General features: G+C 36.6%; 3 protein-coding genes and 1 long non-coding RNA gene across 4 annotated transcripts; 3 read left to right on the top strand and 1 right to left on the bottom strand.

The window, feature by feature from the left end:
* Positions 1 to 1,512: 1,512 nt before the first annotated feature.
* On the top strand, positions 1,513 to 7,462 carry LOC106129876 (collagenase). Its single transcript, XM_013328567.2, has 8 exons — positions 1,513 to 1,652; positions 2,813 to 2,864; positions 3,604 to 3,754; positions 4,541 to 4,707; positions 4,967 to 5,074; positions 5,637 to 5,785; positions 6,229 to 6,337; positions 7,225 to 7,462. Exons 1-8 carry the CDS (start codon positions 1,602 to 1,604, stop codon positions 7,389 to 7,391), a joined length of 954 nt encoding a protein of 317 aa, XP_013184021.2. The 5' UTR covers positions 1,513 to 1,601; the 3' UTR covers positions 7,392 to 7,462.
* A 712-nt stretch (positions 7,463 to 8,174) lies between these two features.
* LOC106129900 (hsp70-binding protein 1) lies at positions 8,175 to 14,785 on the bottom strand. The gene is made up of 6 exons (XM_013328595.2): positions 14,463 to 14,785; positions 13,753 to 13,833; positions 12,160 to 12,352; positions 11,429 to 11,647; positions 10,350 to 10,505; positions 8,175 to 9,165 (listed from the first exon to the last, which is right to left on the bottom strand). The coding sequence occupies exons 1-6, from the start codon at positions 14,574 to 14,576 to the stop codon at positions 8,861 to 8,863; spliced, it is 1,068 nt and encodes a 355-aa protein (XP_013184049.2). The 5' UTR covers positions 14,577 to 14,785; the 3' UTR covers positions 8,175 to 8,860.
* An 832-nt stretch (positions 14,786 to 15,617) lies between these two features.
* Positions 15,618 to 16,882, top strand: LOC106129926 (uncharacterized). The gene is made up of 2 exons (XR_001228477.2): positions 15,618 to 15,757; positions 16,514 to 16,882. It is a non-coding gene; the product is annotated as an uncharacterized LOC106129926 (long non-coding RNA).
* A 714-nt stretch (positions 16,883 to 17,596) lies between these two features.
* On the top strand, positions 17,597 to 19,300 carry LOC106129920 (uncharacterized). Its single transcript, XM_013328620.2, has 4 exons — positions 17,597 to 17,810; positions 18,288 to 18,471; positions 18,563 to 18,619; positions 18,806 to 19,300. The coding sequence occupies exons 1-4, from the start codon at positions 17,734 to 17,736 to the stop codon at positions 19,091 to 19,093; spliced, it is 606 nt and encodes a 201-aa protein (XP_013184074.1). The 5' UTR covers positions 17,597 to 17,733; the 3' UTR covers positions 19,094 to 19,300.
* Positions 19,301 to 20,276: the final 976 nt, after the last annotated feature.

The raw sequence follows: 20,276 nt of genomic DNA, 5'->3' as shown, positions 1-20,276 counted from the left end.
TATTTAAATTTTCAGCTTAAGGTTTAAGGAATATGAATTAAAATGCAATGAACATAATACTAGCTACCAGCTGATCTAAACGTCAAAGTCAACTTCGACATTGACATACAATGATTAACGTTGGGGTGCGTTGTGTGTCAACCTCTTCTCTGTATTTGTGGGAAGACGGTGGAGGCCGATGGGTACCATGCTCTCGGGTGCGCACGTTGTGCGGGTCGTCTGTCGCGGCATCACTCGTTAAATGACATTATACGAAGGGCTTTAATATCTGCCAATATACCTTGTCAGCTGGAACCGCCGGGCCTGTCGCGTACGGACGGGAAGCGACCTGATGGACTCACTCTGGTGCCGTGGCAGAGAGGACGTTGCCTGTTGTGGGACGCGACGTGCGTTAGCACGTATGCGGCGTCCTATCTCACTAACACTGAGCGTACACCCGGCGCAGCCGCTAAGATGGCTGCTGAACAAAAGATTAATAAATACTCGGTTCTAACAACTCAGTATGAGTTTGTTCCGGTGGCCGTAGAAACAGCCGGTCCATGGTGTCCTCAGGCGAGGCTCTTTATTGGTGAGATAGGACGGCGTTTAAGGGCACGTGGTTATAACTACCGCTCGGGATGGTACCTGGTGCAAAGGCTCTCCATAGCTATCCAAAGAGGGAATGCGGCGAGTTTAATGGGTACTTTTGAGCCGGGTGCAGTCCGGGGTGGTATTTTTGATTAAATGTATTTGTTTGTTTGGTGATTGTTTCTATTTTGTATTACCTTGATGTTGACGAAGCTGTTGTGAATATTTTGTAATATTTTGATAAATAAAGTTCTATATACTATACTCCAAAAAAAAAAAAAAATGATTAACGTTATTTTATGCGCATGTTTTTAGTTGGGCTACGCTAAGGCATCTAAATCATACCGTAAACTTTTATGGCCATGTTTACGCCCATAAAATCTTATTGGCTTTGTTTCCACTACCTCTAAGCTCTGTCTACTCCGTAATGGTGATTGCTTTGAGTAAAAAAAATTTTGTCTAATGTATGTAAATGAATTGTAAAGATTCTTTTTGAGACATACATATCTTAAACCATAAAATTTCTAAGTTGTGGAGAGAAGCCTAAGGTACGACTATGACTACGTCAATTAATCAGATCTTTACACGAAGCGACTCCCGTATGACCGCCGCAACCTTTGTAGGTGTACTGCCTAACAACAATAATAAATAATGTAAAGTAAAGATTATCTGTAAAGATACACCTAGTTGCTTATGTATATGTAGATGTTTCCTCAAGATTTTTTCCCTAAAGTAAGTCCCTAAGTACAAAATTTGATTCCCACCCTTCACCCTTTTTAGTCGGCTACCAAGTACCTACCAATACCTTAATCCATAACTTAGAATAACGTCACTCTAATTATCTCTATTATCATATACTTAATTACATATCTATGACGAATAACATACTCTGAACATAATCACTCATTTAATAAAATCATGGAATTAAGATAAATCGTGACCATAATCCTTATTCCTGCCTGATTATTCTGCCAGATAATATTCGGATAATTATAATTAAGGTAATTAGACCAGTTGATAATTAGGTGGCCATCATGCAGGGCGTATATTTTGTTGGTGTGCTGTGTCTCATTGGGTTTGGTCAGGTAAGATTTATAGCGACGACTTTGTCCAATCGGTTGTAACAGAGAGTCGATAATCGAATCGGTAAAGTGCCTGGTTAAAATGCGTGATGCTCAGAAAGGCACAGGTTCAAATCCGACTTCGACTATGTATCAATGACTATTTTCAAAGTTAAGTAGGTACATTAGTTTCAATACTAATCGTTGCTCTTACGATGAGGGAAAACGTCGTGATGAAACCTGCACATTCAGGCAACTGGATGTGTAACCTGGATCCAATATGTGTTAGGTTTACCTGCAAAGGTTGCGGAGGTCAGATGGGAGTCTCATGTAAAAACTTGACTCACCCAATTGTAGGATCCATGACCAAAGGCATACCCCGGGCTCTTCTCCAGAGAGGTGAGGATGCAACCGGGACTTAAGCCAGGAGGAAGAAAATGTCCAATCATGGACATCAAGAATTTTAATGGCATTATCATCAATTTGTGTGTTACGTTGTTTTTAGGGTTCCGTCGCAAAAGGTAAAAACGGGACGCTATTACAAAGTCTCAGCTGTCTGTCACCAAGTTAAAGTAGAAAATGAAAATTATCTCAAATTATGTATTAGGTACCGTTGCCGCTTTAACAAAATAGAAATTGATTTAAATATATAAATTAATGGGATTTAATGGGGTTAAAATATAACGTGAGTTGTTTCGTGATGTTTTGCTCAATATTAATAACGGTAACAGGTGGATGTCTAAAATTTTCACAGAATATTGACTTGTATATTACCTTTCAAATAAATAATTATATTAGAATAAAGTAAATATTAAAGTGTTTACACAACTAATTTATAAGCAATTTTTTGGTCGATTTTAATAAACATGTAGAAACATGAATATACTTAAATAAATATTAAAGGAACAAACATGATGACGGTACGGAATCCTTCGTGCGTGAGTCCGATTCGCACTTGGCCGGTTTTTTTACATTACGGAATTACTAACGGTAACTGAAACTCCTGTCTTTCGTGACATTTTCGATATACTTACTCATCATTGTGCTTATACATCGACTGCCCCCAGGAGTTTCCCAAGGAAGATCAATCGAGCGAATACCATCAGATTGATATATTCCAATAAAAAGTGAGAGGACCCTGTCAACCTCGCAAGTAATAAAGACGTGACACTCTTTTTTATCAGGTGCAGCCCATTCCTACGTCTGAGCCTGCTATCATCGAAGAAGTCAGACAGGGTAAGGCACAAAAACGTTATGACCTTTATATTCCATCCCAACCAATAGGTACTATAAATGCGAAAAAAAAAATTGTTTTTTTATTACCTCTTACGGGTTTACCTACTGAATTAATCTTCTTGAAATATCTATACTAATATTATAAGCTGAAGAGTTTGTTTGTTTGAACGCGCTAATCTCAGGAACTACTGGTTGGTTCCATTTAAAAAATTATTTTTGCGTTGAATAGACCATTTATCAAGGAAGGTTTTAGGCTATACAACATCACGCTGCAACTATAAGGAGCACAGAAATAATGGAAAATGTGAAAAAATAACGGGGAAAATTATTCATCCTTGAGGGCTTCAATGATACCCAAAATAACTATTCCACGCGGACGAAGTTGCGGGCACAGCTAGTCAAGTAACTTTCAATATAATTAAAAATGTATAAAAAAAGGAGCAAAGAAATAATGGAAAATGTGAAAAATGGGGGAAAATTCATCCTTGAGGGTTTCAATGATGCCCAAAATAATTATTCCACGCGGACGAAGTCGCGGGCACAGCTAGTCAAGTAACTTAGAATATAATTATGACTCTGGTGGAGAAGGACATAGGGTATCTTTAATTCCGGTTAAAACTTTAGTTCATGGTCTAAATGACTTCCTCTATCAGCTCTCCCTCTCTTACACCCTTCCCTGGACCTTATTGTCGCTGAATCCTCAGCTCAACCTTAGAGTTCAACAGCTTCTATCTTTCAGGCAGAATCGTGGCAGGATGGGAAGCGGCTGATGGTCAGATTCCTCACCAGATCAGTCTGCGCATGGTCAGCAACGCTGGCGGCGTTTCTTCCTGTGGAGGTTCCATCATACACCATAATTGGGTCATCACAGCTGCCCATTGCGTGGCTAAGTTGGTTTTCATTTATTCAAATTCAAAATTTCTTTATCATTATAGGACACTTCATATCACTTAATAATTGTCATCTTTTGGTTTCACAACATTGGTTGACGTTAAATAAATTACTTTAAACTAAGTTGCCGCGTCCAAAGCGTCAGTGCAGAAGAAGCGGTAACAAACTCTACTACAGCATTTTCTTCAACAACTTCAACTTCACAACTATCCAAATTCAGAATAGAAATGTGGACGTCTAACGTGTTAAAAGATGAAAGATTGATCTATCTGTGTAGTACTTAGTTAAGTAGATAGGCAGGCAGATAAAAATCTGGACGTCGATAAAGTTTAAATGCGTGCCAATGATTGAAAAACTGCGCTGCAGACTTAATAAACAGGAAAGAGATTACAGAAACACAGACGCAAAGATGAGACAGAAAAGGGGATTCTGGTTTATTTTCGAACAATACCTATATAAATGCGTCCGTAAAGCGTGAGCGTCCGTTTATGATCATGCTCTGTCTCTGTGGTGTAAAGCAATTTTTTTTATAATTTATTTATTTCTCTACAAAATTTCTGTTTTCAAATTTGGATCAGATTTATGCATATGGTAGCTTCCGTTGTTTTGCCATTTATCTGTATGTGAGAATTTGTTATCTTATTATCAAACTTATGTAACATGATTAATGATATTATACTGATAGTGCTTCGTATAACTTAATCCTCTTTTGGAATGAGGTGGTTGCCATATTAAGCAAGGAGGATGACGTTGACAGTTAATTAAATAAAATGTTTCTTTCACAGTCGCAACACTTTCGTCATACGCTTCGGCCTGACCAACTTGACCCGACCTGAGTACATTGTGGAGGCTTCAGGGAAATACATCCACCCGAGGTACAACGAGATCCAGGCCGGGGTACAGACTGACGACATCGCCTTGATTGGGGTTCAGCAGCACATACCATATGGGAGTAAGTTGTTGCCTTCGTGTTGATAAAAAAAAAAAGTCAAGCTTTTGGCGGGAAGCCGAAAATGTAATTGTTTTTCTCGACTAGGGAAACATCTTAGAAAAATATTCTTGGTTTTCGATACTTATGTACCTATATGTCTTTACCTTACGGGGTAGACAGTCTCGAAAAGACATTCAATTAGATGGCTTAATGATGGAGAGAGGAGTTTATAGAGTGGAGCGATGAATTTTTGACTCGACTGATAAATATTTTTTTCCAGGATACATCCAGCCTTGCCGGTTACAGAACAGCCAACAACGCAACATTGACTACACCGGCGTTGTTCTTACTGTCAGTGGTTATGGGTTGACTGACGATGCTATTAACGGTTAGTTTTTAAAATTGACTATGGTGACATCTCAAACGTCACACGCCACCAACCAACCACAGCGCGTATAAATCGCGATATCAAAGATTTCATGGATTGGACCATAAATGCAACATCCGACTCAATATCGTCGGAGCCGCGGTACAGCCGCCCCAGACAAGACTAAGCCTGGCTAAAGCCTTCATGAATTTCTAACTACTAAGTCGTTCACCGCGAAGTTAGACCTCGCGAACACAATTTTTTTACAAAATTGTCAATATCTCCAAATATACTTTATTTGATGTCTCACAAAATAAAAAAATATATTAACAGATTCTACATACCACATTTTAAATTTCATCAAAATCAGACCAACGATATCGTGTACCAAACACACTTACAAAAAATGTTGTTTCGACCCAAGTTAATATAAATAAATAAACGTTTTTTGCACTTCACAAAACATTTTCTTACTAACCAGTTAGTTAACAATACTGTGTTTAATCTATAAATGACATTGAAGTCCTGCCAAGGGCTTAGTTCCTGAATGATGCTGATGACCTTACCCTTGACTTTTGACCAGGTGGCACCACCTCCGAGGTCCTCCGATGGGTCCACCTCAGGGGGATCTCCAACGCTGAATGCAGACGCTGGTATAGCACTTCCAACGTCGTCCAAGACCAGACTATCTGCGCGGAATACTACAATAATACCGCACAGTCTTCTTGCCAGGTAGGTATATATATACAGATATCGTAATAAGCGACTAAGGGAAAGGCTTATAAACTTGGGATTCTTCTTTTAGGCGATGGGCTAGCAACCTGTCACTATTTGAATCTCAATTCCATCTTAAAGCCAAACAGCTGAACGTGGCCTATTAGTCTTTACAAGACTGTTGGCTCTGTCTAACCCGCAAGGGATATAGACGTGATTATATGTATGTATGTATGTATTCTTCTTGTAGGCTAGCAATCTGTCACTATTTGAATCTCAAGCCGTTTACCCTTGGTTCCCTTACGTTGACCCTTAGGGTCCATCTATTAGCCATAATCATAAGTCCATCATGTCTTTTTGCTGGTCAACATTCACAAAGTTAAGTACCAGCATTTACTTTTCTCGTTTGTTTTCCCGCCAATTTCTTTTTTTTTAAATTTGTTTTTTTTTTTTTATTTCAGGGTGACAGCGGCGGCCCTCTGACCAAGATCGATGAAGACGGTGAGATCACGATGATCGGTGTGGTCAGCTTCGGCTCCACAGCCGGCTGCAACAGTGCCTTCCCATCAGGTAATACTTAATTGGTGTTTATTTTTAACCGATTCCAAAAAATGGAGGTACTGTTTTCAATCCACTTTCTATGTCGTCTTTGTGATACCTTGCCAAAATAGCTTTGTGAGAAAACATGAATAGATTTAATTTCAAAATTGGATACAAGGTATCACTTATTGACAGTCACATCACTTAAATCTAATTATAAGTACTACCGCTTCCAAAGCGCATGTGTAGAAGTGGCGGAACAAACTACACAGCAGCATTTTCATCGGACGTCAATTTACAAATATAGATCTCTTAAAACTACATCGTGGACGAATGCACATTGTCTACATTAAAAAACATGAATGATTGTAGAACTAATTACTTATATCAATACGAATATTTCGTCAAATAAATTAAGATAGAGTTAAAATAAAATATGTAGGTCCACATGACTAATCCAATCCAGAATCGTAGACAAAAATTGCACCACGCCGGGACAAATACCAGTTGGAAGGAGTGATTCCACCCGAATGTATGTTTGTTTGTTTTAGCATTTTTGTCTTGAAAATCACCGATCAGATTTTTGGTAGAGATATTTTGTGGGGAGTCAAGTAAGTGTGGTGCGGTTCTCGGCACCATAGACAATGGAATAGGACCTCTCCATCTCGTTCCCATGGATGTCATAAAAGGCGACTAAGGGATAGTCTTTTAAAACTTGGGATTCTTCTTTTAGGCGACGCGCTGGCAACCTGTCACTTTATTTGAATCTCAATTCTATCATTGAGCCAAGCTGCTGAACGTGGTCTATCTGTATTTTCAAGACCGTTGACTCTGTCTACCCCGCAAGGGAAATAGACGTGATTATATGTATGTATGTATACAAAGTATCACAGATTAATAAATGGAAAATTCTCCAGCGTACGTCCGCCCTGGTCACTACCACGACTGGTACCTGGAGGTGACGGGAATCAACTTCGACTGGACCCTGGACTCGGAGGAGCAACCCTCGGGAGAGGTCCCTAATATCGACGCGCCGAACTTCGTAGAGGTGCCTTACGACACGCCGATAATTGTCAACGTTTAAAAATGCTGAAATAAATTAAAAATATATATATTTTATATGTATTTTGAAATAAAGATCAGTTTTATTATTTAGTTTTCCGTTTTGATTTTTTTAAACCACCGTTTGTCTTCAATGTAAATATGAGATGATTGTATGCTCATTGTATGCTCTCACTACTTTCATGTCTTGTCTAGAATAGAATAGAATAAATTTATTTTCAAAATCGGATACAATGTATCACTTATTGATGTCACATCATTTTAATGTACTTATTACTTCTACCGCTTCCAAACCGCATGTGTAAAAGAAGCGGCGGAACAAACTACACTGCAGCATCTTCACCGGATTTCAATTTACAAATATAGATCTTTTTAATCTAAATCGTGGACGTATGCACATTAAAAAACATGAATGCATGTAAAACTAATTATTTCAATACGAATATTTTGTCAAATAGATAAAGTTAAAATACTTCTGGTAGTAAAGAACGTAGAAACACATTGTGGGTCAGCTGCTTCTCTTCATACATGCATATAATTACGTCTATATCCCTTCTGGGATAGAAAGAGCCAAGAGTGTTGAAAAGACTGATAGGCCACGTTCAGCTGTTTGGCTTAATGATATAATTGAGATTCAAATAGCGACAGGTTGCTAGCCCATCGCCTAAAAGGAGAATCCCAAGTGTATAAGCCTATCCCTTAGTCGCCTTTTACGACATCCATGGGAACGAGATGGAGTGGTCCTATTGATTGATGGAGTGGTACTTTAGGAATAGAATAAAAGAATCAAGCATGAAACAAAATATCATGTATAAAAGGAAAACATTTTTATTGTTTGCAGGAATTATTTACATCGCTTAATTAAATAAAATTAAAAATAACGCGTCATAGAAGAAGATTCAGAAAAATTTCAAAGAAGCTCCCATTGGAAAGTTTTATGAATCATTCTTGTTTATGCTTAATTTTGAAGATTAACAAAACAATTATTATTAACTCAAATCGGGCTTTTGCTAAACACCACTTCATTTTAAAAGCGTCAGTTTAGATTTTATAAAGCCTACGTTAGTGATTTCTTTAAAAAAAATTATATTAAAAAGTAATTTCGCCCACGCTGGCCGTCAAGAAAAATGTACTCGGCAACGAAGCCTTCATGTCTTTTGAGATCGGCATTTTATGCATTTCTTTTGATAATAAATAAAAAAAAACAATCTCTAATAACTTGCCAGCACAGAAAATAGAAAGCTGGCCATTACGAATTAAAAAAAAAATCTTATACTGGAGATTACGAATTTCAAAATTAAATTAAGAATTTCATATTTAAAACAATTATTACAGTTTTTTATAACACAACTGTAGTCATTATCAATATAACTTGATCTCTATGACAGCAAGATGGAACAATTATCATGACATAAAAAGACAGACCATAAAATGTCAGCATTTGACATCTGTCACAGTGATCATGTTACAACATTCCATTAAACTTTAACCCTATCTATCAGCTATTTCCTCATCCAAGTCTTCTACTGGACAGTTTTCAAAGACCGCTCTCAACAGCTGTTGGCAATATTCTTTCTCCTCCAAATAGGTATCATCTTGGAGGTCTTTACTCTTGAGATGGTTTTCCAGAACATTCTTCAAGTCTATAGCGGGGTCCCTGCATTGTCTGAGGATCCTCGGATCCGAACCTTCGATGAGAGTGTGTAGGATGCTCAGCAAATGCTCCGTGGTGGAGTCGCGACCGCATTTTACCTGGTCAGTGATTGTTCCCACCAAATTGTTCTGGATAAATCTATCTGGAAGGAATTAAATAAATATAAATAAATAAATACATAAGGGACAAATTACACTGATTGATTGAGCCTCGAAGTAAGTTCGAGACTTGTGTTACAAGATACTAACACAACGTTTCTATATTTTATAATAAATACTTTTATATAGATAAACATCCAAGTTCCTTTCTCATCATGCCCTCATCGGGATTCGAAACCGGGACCTTCGGTGTCACAGACAATCGAACTACCGCTGCGCCACAGAAGCCGAATTATTATTTTTATTTAATAAATAAAAGAGAACACTGACTATTGAGTGACATATCAACGCACAACCCAAACATATTGCGAGGTATGGTAATTGACGTCCGGTGAAAATACTGCAGTGTAGTTTTTTCCGCCGCTTCTTCTACACATGCGCTTTGGAAGCGGTAGTAGTTATAATTAGATTTAAGTGATGTGACGCCAACAAGTGATACCTTGTATCCAATTTTGAAAGTAAATCTATTCTATTCTATGTTAAACCATAAAATAGGGCATATATTATACAGGGTGTCTGATAAATGGAAAAGTTAAGTAAAAGGAAAGGGGGCACTCTGTATCTGATTCACGTTTCAAGTATGTAATTTAAAAAAATAGGGGGTTAAAAACACGGGGTAAAAGAAAGGACGAGTTGACAGTGCGAAACGCGAACACGGGACATTGTCCCAAACATTCTGAGACTCTGTTCACTGTTTTGATTATTTTTATCTTTTAAAGTAGTACTTTGTTGTTGATTTACTACGTCCTTAAATATGTAAAGCTATTTACCAAAACACCCTGTATATAGAAATATATTTCTTTTATCAAAAGTGCCGTGTGGTTCCCGGCACCAATACAAAAAAGAATAGGACCACTCCATCTCTTTCCCATGGATGTCGTAAAAAGCGACTAAGGGATAGGCTTATAAAATTGCGATCCTTTTTTTAGGCGATGGGCTAGCAACCTGTCACTATTTGAATCTCAATTCCATCATAAAGCCAAACAGCTGAACGTGGACTATCAGTCGTTTCAAGACTGTTGGCTCTGTCTACCCCGTAAGGGATATAGACGTGACTATATGTATGTATTTCTTTCAATACCATTCAAAACTGGATCTTAATCTGTACAATTTTAAAGCACACAACGCTTTGTAAATCCCCACAGGATTTCGAGAGCTCACTACTAACCTTTGGCCTCAGGGTAGTGATGGCTGAGGTATCTGATGAGGAAGGCCGCCTTGGTCCTGGCGGCTTCCTCGTGCGCAGTCAGCAGCTCAGCCAACACGTCGCATCCGCCCTTCTCTATGAGATCGTGACACGCTGGTTCGAATTCGCGGCATGTACCTTGAATAAAATAGAATAGATTTATTTTCAAAATTGGATACAAGGTATCACTTATTGACGTCACATCACTAAAATCTAATTATAACTACTACCGCATCCAAAGAGCATGTGTAGAAGAAGCGGCGGAACAAACTACACTGCAACATTTTCATCGGACGTCAATATACAAATATAGATCTCTTAATTCTAAATAAAATTAAATCTAAATCTTGGAAAAAAAAAATTAGTACATACACACATATAATGACGTCTACTTATATCTCTTGCGGGATAGACAGAGCCAACAGTATTAAGCTGAAAGGCCACGTTCAACTATATGGCTTAATAATGGAATTTAGATTCAAATACTGACAGGTTACTAGCCCATTGCCTACAAAAAGAATCCGAAGTTCGTAAGCATTTATCCCTTAGTCGCCTTTTACGACATCCATGAAAAAAATTTGGAGTGTTTATTCTAAAGTGACGAAAACAACACGGCAAATTCATTTACATGCAAACAACTATATAGTTCACAGAAAATGTTCCAACAATCAGAAAAAATATTTATTATATATATACTAGCTGTGCCCGCGACATCGTCCGCGTGGAATAGTTATTTTGGGTATCATTAAAGCCCTCAAGGATAAATAATTTTCCCCGTATTTTTTCACATATTCTATTACTTTTTTGCTCCTTAGAGTTGCAGTGTGATGTTATATGTATAGCCTAAAGCTTTCCTCGATAAATGTTCTATTCAACGCAAAAATAATTCTTAAATTCGAACCAGTAGTTCTTGAGATTAGCGCGTTCAAACAAACAAACAAACTGTTCATCTTTATAATATTAGTATAGATTATAGGATTCATATCGCACTTCATATTGCTTAAATTTTAACTTTGTCAAATCTTTACATATTAATAAAAAAATTAAAAAAAAAAACTTACAAGATATAGCGTACAGACATTTGATAAGGGCCTGTCCGCGCTCTGACTGCACCAGATGCAGCAGAACGTCCAACAGGCCGCACTCTAAAGCTTTGGCCTGACAGAACGGGTTGTTCTGACACAGTTCTGCCAGAACCGCGCTGGCTCGGGTGCGCAGTTCCTCGTTCTCACTGCTGTAGCATATCGGGAAGATGGCAAAGCCGCCCATTTTGTAAAAGTCTGCAAAAGAGGAGTGGTTTGATTAATTAAAAAAATTTAAAAGGAATAAATGGTGAAGGGTCAGGTCAAAAGTACACGAAACCGCCGAGCTTGCATGAAGAGAGTTATGAATGTGGATGAAGCGAAGGAAATATGCAGAGATCGTGGCAAGTGGAAAGAGGTAGTCTCTGCATACCCCTCCGGGAAAGAGGCGTGATTTTATGTATGTATTTATGTATGTAAAAGGAATAAATGATATTGACGGCTTCTGCTGTGACCCAGCGGTAGTACGCTTGTCTGTGACATGATGAGGAAAGAACTTTTTCTGATTGGCCTGGGTCTTGGATATCTATATAAAGTATTTATTACAAAATATAGTATCGTTGAGTTAGTATCTCGTAACACAAGTCTCGAACTAACTTCAAGGCTAACTCAATCCGTGTAATTTATCCCATATATATTTATTTATTTTATTGTTTGAGATTGTTGGCTCTGTCTATGCTGTGAGGGGACAAAGACGTGTGTACACATACCATTGGCGACGTCCAAATCGTCAATGTACTCCGACAGATTGTCAAACGAGTTCGCGACATCTTCCGGCAGCCCCTCCCCGAACTGGACGCTGTCTACCTTCTCCCGGTCCGTGAGCACCTTGATGGCCCTCTGCAGGACCTCCGCTACGTTCACCGTGAGGCTCTTGAGCGCCTCCTCAAGGAATCTACGGCGCTGAAATTGTGTAATTAAAATTTACATATTTTGCATACATATACATAGAATCACGTCTATATCCCTTGCAGGGTAGACAGAGCCAACAGTCTTATAAAGACTGATAGGCCACGTTCAGCTATTTGGCTTTAAGATAGAATTGAGATTCAAATAGTGACAGGTTGCTAGCCCATCGCCTAAAAAGGATTCCCAAGTATGTAAGCCTATCCCTTAGTCGCCTTTTACGACGTCCATGGGAAAGAGATGGAGTGGTCCCATTCTTCACGGCACAATATTTTGACTTATTACATATTTTGACTAATAAAAAAGAAGGTAAACATGGTTTTTCGGTCTTTTTGTTCAAGGAGTTAGTTGCTATGATACGAAAAAAATTATACATACCACCTGCATTATATTTATGACTCATAGTTGGCAAATAAACGTTTGAATCTAGGAATAAATGATTATGATTGAGAATGTTGGCTCTGTCTACCCCCTAAGGAATGAAGACGTGATTTTGCTTGTGTATATAAAAAAAATATGTTAAAGAAACTACAATACTTTAAAAGTTTAAAATGGTGGGTTTATAATTCACCTATTAGAACCATTTTAAAATTCAATGTTGTATTTCTAAATAGAATATTTATACATATATTGTCGCAATGTTGTGTACGGTAGACCAACAAGTATAAAATACATATATTCATACAATTAAACACGTCTTTATTCCTTACTTAGACAGAGCCAAAAGGCACACAAAAACTGAAAACCCATGTCCTGATGTATGGCAAGCTATTGCACATCAAAAAATACTAACAGGTACAACTAAGGGATTCAGTTCAGTTGATAACACTTAACCAGAGTTTTAATTGACCTTTGTACATAATATACATATAATTCATACACTATTGTAAAAATGGTCTTCCAGTCACATCATATTTTGTAAATTATTTTTAATTACTTTATAAGACTTATGTAAAATTTGACATTTGTTTTTTTTTCTTGTGACTTACTTGGAATAAATGAAAGCAGGTTTACAAATTAAAATAAGGAGTGCCTTTTTGTGTTTGTACATTTGTTAACCTTCTCCTTTCAGATCGTATAACTGTCCAACAATCAATTTCGTAACTTCGTGTCTCTTCATAAATGACATTCATAATAATAATTTGACATCATAATAATGAAAGGAGTATAAATTAAATGTTACAATTTCAAACAACTGCCAAATTGGCGATGTATTCTTTATAGATATTTGATATGGAGTGCTTTCTTCATTGTTTTTTTTAATATATATTAAGGTATAGATGTGAGTATATGGATGGATGGATGAACCTTTCCATTTAATGAAATGAGGGTGAAAATGACCACAGTAAATTTCATCTGTACTGCAGTTAATAGGTTAATAAACAAATCTAATTTACCTCCTCATCCATAGGCCCCAGCTCTGAATTCCCAGGAGCATCTTCTGCTTTCGTCGCCTCCATCGCAAATCTGAGAAGACCCTGAAAGTTATTGTAACTGGTTAACTACATACATACATAAATTAGTAATCTTTCCTGAAGGGGTAGGCACAGACTAATACTTTGCACTTGTCAAGATCCCTGCATACTTCTTTCACTTCATCCACATTCATAACTCTCTCATGCAAACTCAGTGCTTTAGTGTATTCTTGACCTGACCAACCTACTTCATCTGAGCATTGCCTTTTCAATTCCTGTCACTTTATCTTTTTTCACAACATAACATTCCCTTATTGGTTAACTAAAGTTGTTGATATATGTGTGTATTATTTATGTCTTTGCTTCACTTATTGGAATTTGTTAACTAAACTTGTTAATATTATATAAATTTACAGCTTCTCTCAGCTAATTTAATAACTCTCTATAGTAAACTAATCTTCTTAAAAACAGAGAGAACTTTACAAAGAAGACAAAATGTATGATGCAAAAGTGCAGTTTCAATTTGTATGCGATAATAATACATTTCATCAATTTGATGTAACTTTTATCAGTTTTAAAATTATCAGCAAGCAGGGAATTATTTACCCAAATTACTTCCAAGAAGAATTAACAGTAAACATAACCTAAAAATTACATTACACATAAGAACTTGAATGAAAACAGTTACTTACTTGCAAACTCCTGGGCTGGCGAGGCTGTGCAGGAAGACGTTGAACGTTGCTGCTGCTGGAGGCTGGATAGGTCAGCGCTCCAGCAATTTGATTGTTGGGTGGATTTGAACCCATTGCAAACTTTTGATCAAACACTCACTGGTGCAACTCTCACTCGAATAAATACGAAAAATTTGCTAGTTCGTCCGATGCAAGAGAAGAAAATACAAGTTGAATCACGAACAATTACTCAGTATTTTCTAAACTTTTCTAGAATTTACACAATAATTCGCATTTATTTGAAGGTAGCTCGATTTCGACGATTGTCAACGTCAAAGTCAAATTTGCCTGACGGCTTTTTTTAAATAGGTATATGTTATGGACCCGGATATAACATTTACAAAGCCACATAAATAAATTTTGATAAAACCGTGTATTATATATAAGACTTCAGATTTTATTTTGAAGTCGCACTTTTACCTTACATTTACATAATGAATAACCAATATTCTGAATGTAGAATTCAAATGGTACTTAATTTTACTACTTCGATAATTTGTTGTTAAATTTTATGTTTACTTTAGAACCATATCTTTTCATGGATGTCGTAACAGGCGACGACGGAAATAGAGTAGAATCATCTAGTGCAAGCTTTTATACTCAGATTAATCATACCACCGTCCATAAAAATACGATCGTGTAAAAAGAAATTATGGCAACTTCTCTTTCTCTTGCTGATTGTAATAGTCAATCAAGGGAAAGACAAACAAAACAAGGATTCTTCTTTAAGTCACTAGCAAATCTCAATTCAGTATTTTCGCGACTGCTCTCTGTCTAGTCTACCCCATACGGCTCTGTCTCCAAATATCAGATGGCCAAAGCGCATTTGGCTAGGCTAGGTGCCATAAGGACAGCTAAGAGGAATAAGTCAATACCTTACGGAGTAGACAGAGCCAAGTCTCGAAGATATTGGTAAGCCACGTTCAGCTACGACTGGTGGAAATGAGATTCAGATAGAGACAGGTTGCTAGCCCACCGTCAAAAAGAAGAATCCCTTAGTTATTAGCTTCTACTACTATATTTTTTCAGCATGGAAGCTGACGGAATGGAATTCGTCAATATTAGTGATTTGCCAGTAAATAAACATATTATTATTTATTTACCTCACCACTCAGTATCACTAATCTGATATGTTATCTTCAGATAAACTGCTACAAAAACACATCTTCATAACATTCTTAAAGAAGCATACATAGTAATCAGAGTGAGAAATTAAATCCAACTTAAGAATTCAAGTCTTTCCGAATATATTTGAGGTAAGATTTTGACTCATTTCATTATCAAAGTATGGATGATTCTCATAAATGTGATACGTGATTACTAAACGATCTATCTTTTTGGAACACTCCATCTCTAATCCATACATACTTACTTACATATAATTACGTCTATGTCCCTCGCAGGGTAGACAGAGCCAACAGTCTTGAAAAGTCTGACAGGCCACGCTCAGCTGTTTGGCCTTATGACAGAATTGAGATTCAAATAGTGCAGAGATAGTGGCAAGTGAAAAAAAGGTAGTCTCTGCCTACCTCTCCGGGAAAGAGGCGTGATTTTACGTATGTAAAGTGACAGGTTGCTAGCCAATCCATCCATCTTAAGTAATAATTTTATAAAAAGGTAATATTTATATTTTTAGATGCTTCCTTTTAGCGGATAAATTGAAAAACACTTTCGTTGTTAATTAAGACAGAGATATATTAATAATTAACTGCTTTCAATATATTTTTGCCAAAGTTAAAAAAAAAATTATATTAATTTAAGAATAAACGTAGACTTTTGTCTTCTCGAGAATGTTCATTCTGTCTACCCTCAGTCTTAATGAATATGTAAGTTTGTATATTAATAGCTAACAGAATAATTTTACGCTTGATTTAAACGGGGCTTCAGAAGCTGGGGTATATCGTCGTGTTCATGTGCGCACCTCGTATTTCTCTTCGTAGATTTGAGGATGCAACCGGGAATTACCAGGAGAATGATGAACCCTTAAATAGTAAAACCATCATCTTTTCCAGGATGCCGCCTCGTCAAGATATCATCATTCCACCTGATCGAGCCCCAGAGAAAGAGGCTAGGCCTCCGCCCCCGCCGACCTCAGGCCGCCTGCAAAGACCCCCACACGACAACCCAGGAACCTATATAGTGCGCAATGGAAACACCCGTTCTAACTTTCAAAATGCTGTCAACCAAAGAAATAATTCTGTAAATTAAGTACGCTACCGTAAAAAATAAATCTGTGCTGCCAATAGAAGAAATATTATATTCGTGTATGGCAAAATTACAATTTTATTCACCAAAGTACATTGTGTAGGCTTAGGGCATGTTACGTCCCGGATAGTATTTAGGGAATCTATTTTATACTTTTACAATAAATTAAAGTTAAATCTGTTGTTTTATTGTTACCCTTAGTTATAAGTATTGTGTGTGTGTGAAAAATCCCACGGTAATAAGTTAAATTTAAGCATTTTAATTTTAGTTACTTTAAAGTATAATCTAGCTAAAAAAAAATATAAACAAAATAGATAATCTAATCACGACAATTGTACCAAACTACACACACAGATTGCAGCCAACTTTTAACTTTACCTATAACTAGAACTATCGTTCATCCATAGTCTAATCTAGACCTTAGACTGATTTGCCTTAGACCTACATACATAGTAGGTATACTTTTATTAGATTTTTAGGAAGGTAGGTACCAAAGATACTGGGAAATTTATGAAGATTTAGGTACTGACATCTAACGGTGAAATCCGGAACTCATGAGACTGATAAAAAGCGTAATAAGGCATGCAAAACAAAAGTATCTTTCACTTTAAGTAATAATAACTTACTATTATAAATATAGATGGCGCACTATGTTCGAAAACAATAGGATTAGGTAAAATTATTGGTCTTCGTTTCACTGGTTTCCATAATCAGCTATCATCCAAGGATTTGTCCTGATTAAGCCCCTGGGTAGAAGCCCGGGACCTATACATATAGATACTTTGTCAACAGAGAAATCGTAAACTATCAACCTGACCTGACATTATCTCTCATTTTCAAATCTATCATAGGTATCTATATCTAATGAAACGTGGCCTTTGAGTCTTGTAGTCATTGACGTACTATAAACAACTAGACTCACAATCCCGCTAAAAAAGTGTCCGCGGCAAAACTCTACTCAACGCTCAAGTGAGTAAAGTTCTCGGCTAGTCTCGTTTCGTCCGTCCACGAGTGACAACGTCGCACAATGACGAAGTGCTCTGTTAAAAAGTGTAAAAATTGTCCAAGAATTGCTCTCAAAAAGGATGGCGTTTCCTATTTCATGTTAGTACAATTCAGTTTTAAAGTAATCGCACTTAATAGTATAAGTTAGCTGTTGGTTTTCTATCAAATCATTTTATTAAATATTTAAAACTTAACGGTACTCGGCATTTAGCACTATCCGCGCCTATCTCTTTCTTGCGGTCAACAAATATTAAAGAGTTTACGAAACAAATATAGTTTTGTCGCCGCGCTTCATGATGCTCGCCTAGGAACATAAAGTTGTGGAGTCGCTTTGTTTTATTTTTTATGTTTGTGATTTTTTATTTTGATACTAGTTCGGTTGATTAATTATTTTTAATGAGGTGAATGGAAATATGTAATGTTATCTGAAAATGGTACCTGTTAAAACGATTTAGTAAAATTTGGTAAGGGGTGATACTACATCAATTACACGACTATCTAGTAAATTCTAATCACATGCCAACGAAGTCGCAAGTAAAACCTTACAGAATAACATACAATTTACGTGTATTTCAGTTTTCCGCAGAACGCCATAATGAGGAATGAATGGATTTCTATTATAGCGAGAGACCGAGGTGAAGAGTTTTTTAAGCCACAAAAAGGAGCCGTCGTATGTTCTGAACACTTTCTTCCATCAGACATCCATACGACAGTCAAAGGTTTTAGAAGGCTTAATAAAAATGCAAAACCTATTTTAAACGTAAGCATAAACATTTCAAATTGTTCTTAGTTCATTACATACTTGTAAACCGTAAGCGTAAAATTAACTTCGTGTATTTTCAATGTTTCAGTTAAGCAGTAGTGAAGAAAATACAGGTGCGCTGGAAGAGTGCGGTACTTCTTCTCAAGTAAGTTAAAAAAAATTATAGATCATTAAAAATTAAATAATTTGTTTCCACGAACTTGCTACTACTGATGCAACTCAAGAGTTATAACTTATCTATATCTTATCTATTTTATTTGTTAATTAGCTTATCTATTTCATATTGATTGATTCAGACGATATGTTTAATTATTAATATTCACTGTTTCAGATAAATGTGACATTAAAAGGTCCGGATGTTCTTAAAAGCCCTACTTCATCAATTTTAGATACACCAATAACAAGAACCATGAAAAAGGAACTAAGTGTTTGCAGAAAACTTATAACTAGAAAAAATAAGATGATTGATAATTTACGGAAGAAAAATATTAGATTAAAGAAAAAGTGTAGTAACTTAAAAAATATCCTCTCAACCTTAAGTAAAAATTGTTCATGCGCGTATTTCATTTCGCGTAATGACGCCGACAAGGTTGTTGCTTTTATGCCGGCTACACATTAGTGCCGCGAATTCACAGCGCGAATTCTCGCCGTGAATTCACGGCAAAACTTGTGCCTCTTATTCGCAGACCTTCACGGCAATAATCTGTAGCCGGCATTAAAAAAGTGGTAGTATTTATTAATATCGGTTGTTGTTGTTTAATCACTTTTAATTATAGTAATATTATATTGTCACTATTGTCAAATTAAAAAAAGATTTATATATATACTTTAATTCGTTCTTAATTAATTGATAGTTCTCTATAAACAGAATAGACCCTCAATCAAATAAGAGTACTTCGAACACTATTTGCGCCCTGGAGCCTCGCTTCTGTAAGAATTTTGGGGTAGTAATTATCCTGTCCTAAACCAAATCACATCGAAATCTGTTCAGTAGAATTTGCGTGATTGAGTAACAAACATCCTCACATACTTACAAACAAACATCTAAAAGATACATTTTCCAGATTGACCAAACCGGGGATCGAACCCGAGACCTCCGACTTGGCAGTCAGGCAAGATGATCATTAGGCCACAGAAGTCGACAAAAAACAAAAGAACTATCTGTAAAGTAAAAAATAAACTACTTTCATCCAAATCAACACATAATCACAGACATTCAAACACTCATACACCCAAACAAACTCCTTCTAACATCCAATAGACAATTTTTATTGCAACGCATTTCGTATCAAAATGTTAAAGTGTGTGAAGGTAAAATTTTTAAAATAACAAAGCCACTCCACTAGCCTCTTTGTTCTAAATGAAACATTGAGTTAATACCATGTCACACCAAACTACGTTTTTTTAAGGATTGCGTGCCTTATTGTAAAACATTTAAGGTTCAATTTTCAATACACTTGTTTTTGGACATAGGACTTTGTCAAATAGTCGAAGTAATATGTAGTAGTAATTACGTTTTGAGGTGAGGACGATATTTTGTTTTATTTTGCTCGGAACTGTCTAGTTGTTTATAGTTGATCGAAGCTTGTAGTTATTAATTCTGTTTACCCCGTAATGGTTTAGAACTGAGATGTGTTGGCCAATTTCACACAGAAACGACATGATGACTAAATACACTGGTAAATCTGGCAATTCGAGATGATTCACGTGCGGCACGTGCGCTAATGGCACAAAGCTTTTTCTAAATTGGACAAGTAACTAACTGCAGACTAGCTATGGTGGACAATGTTAAATATAAATTA

Source organism: Amyelois transitella, chromosome 22, assembly GCF_032362555.1.
Source record: "Amyelois transitella isolate CPQ chromosome 22, ilAmyTran1.1, whole genome shotgun sequence".
NCBI classification, from domain to species: Eukaryota; Metazoa; Arthropoda; class Insecta; order Lepidoptera; family Pyralidae; genus Amyelois; species Amyelois transitella.
Note: the sequence above shows the minus strand (reverse complement) of the source record. Positions and strands in the feature narration are given on the sequence as shown.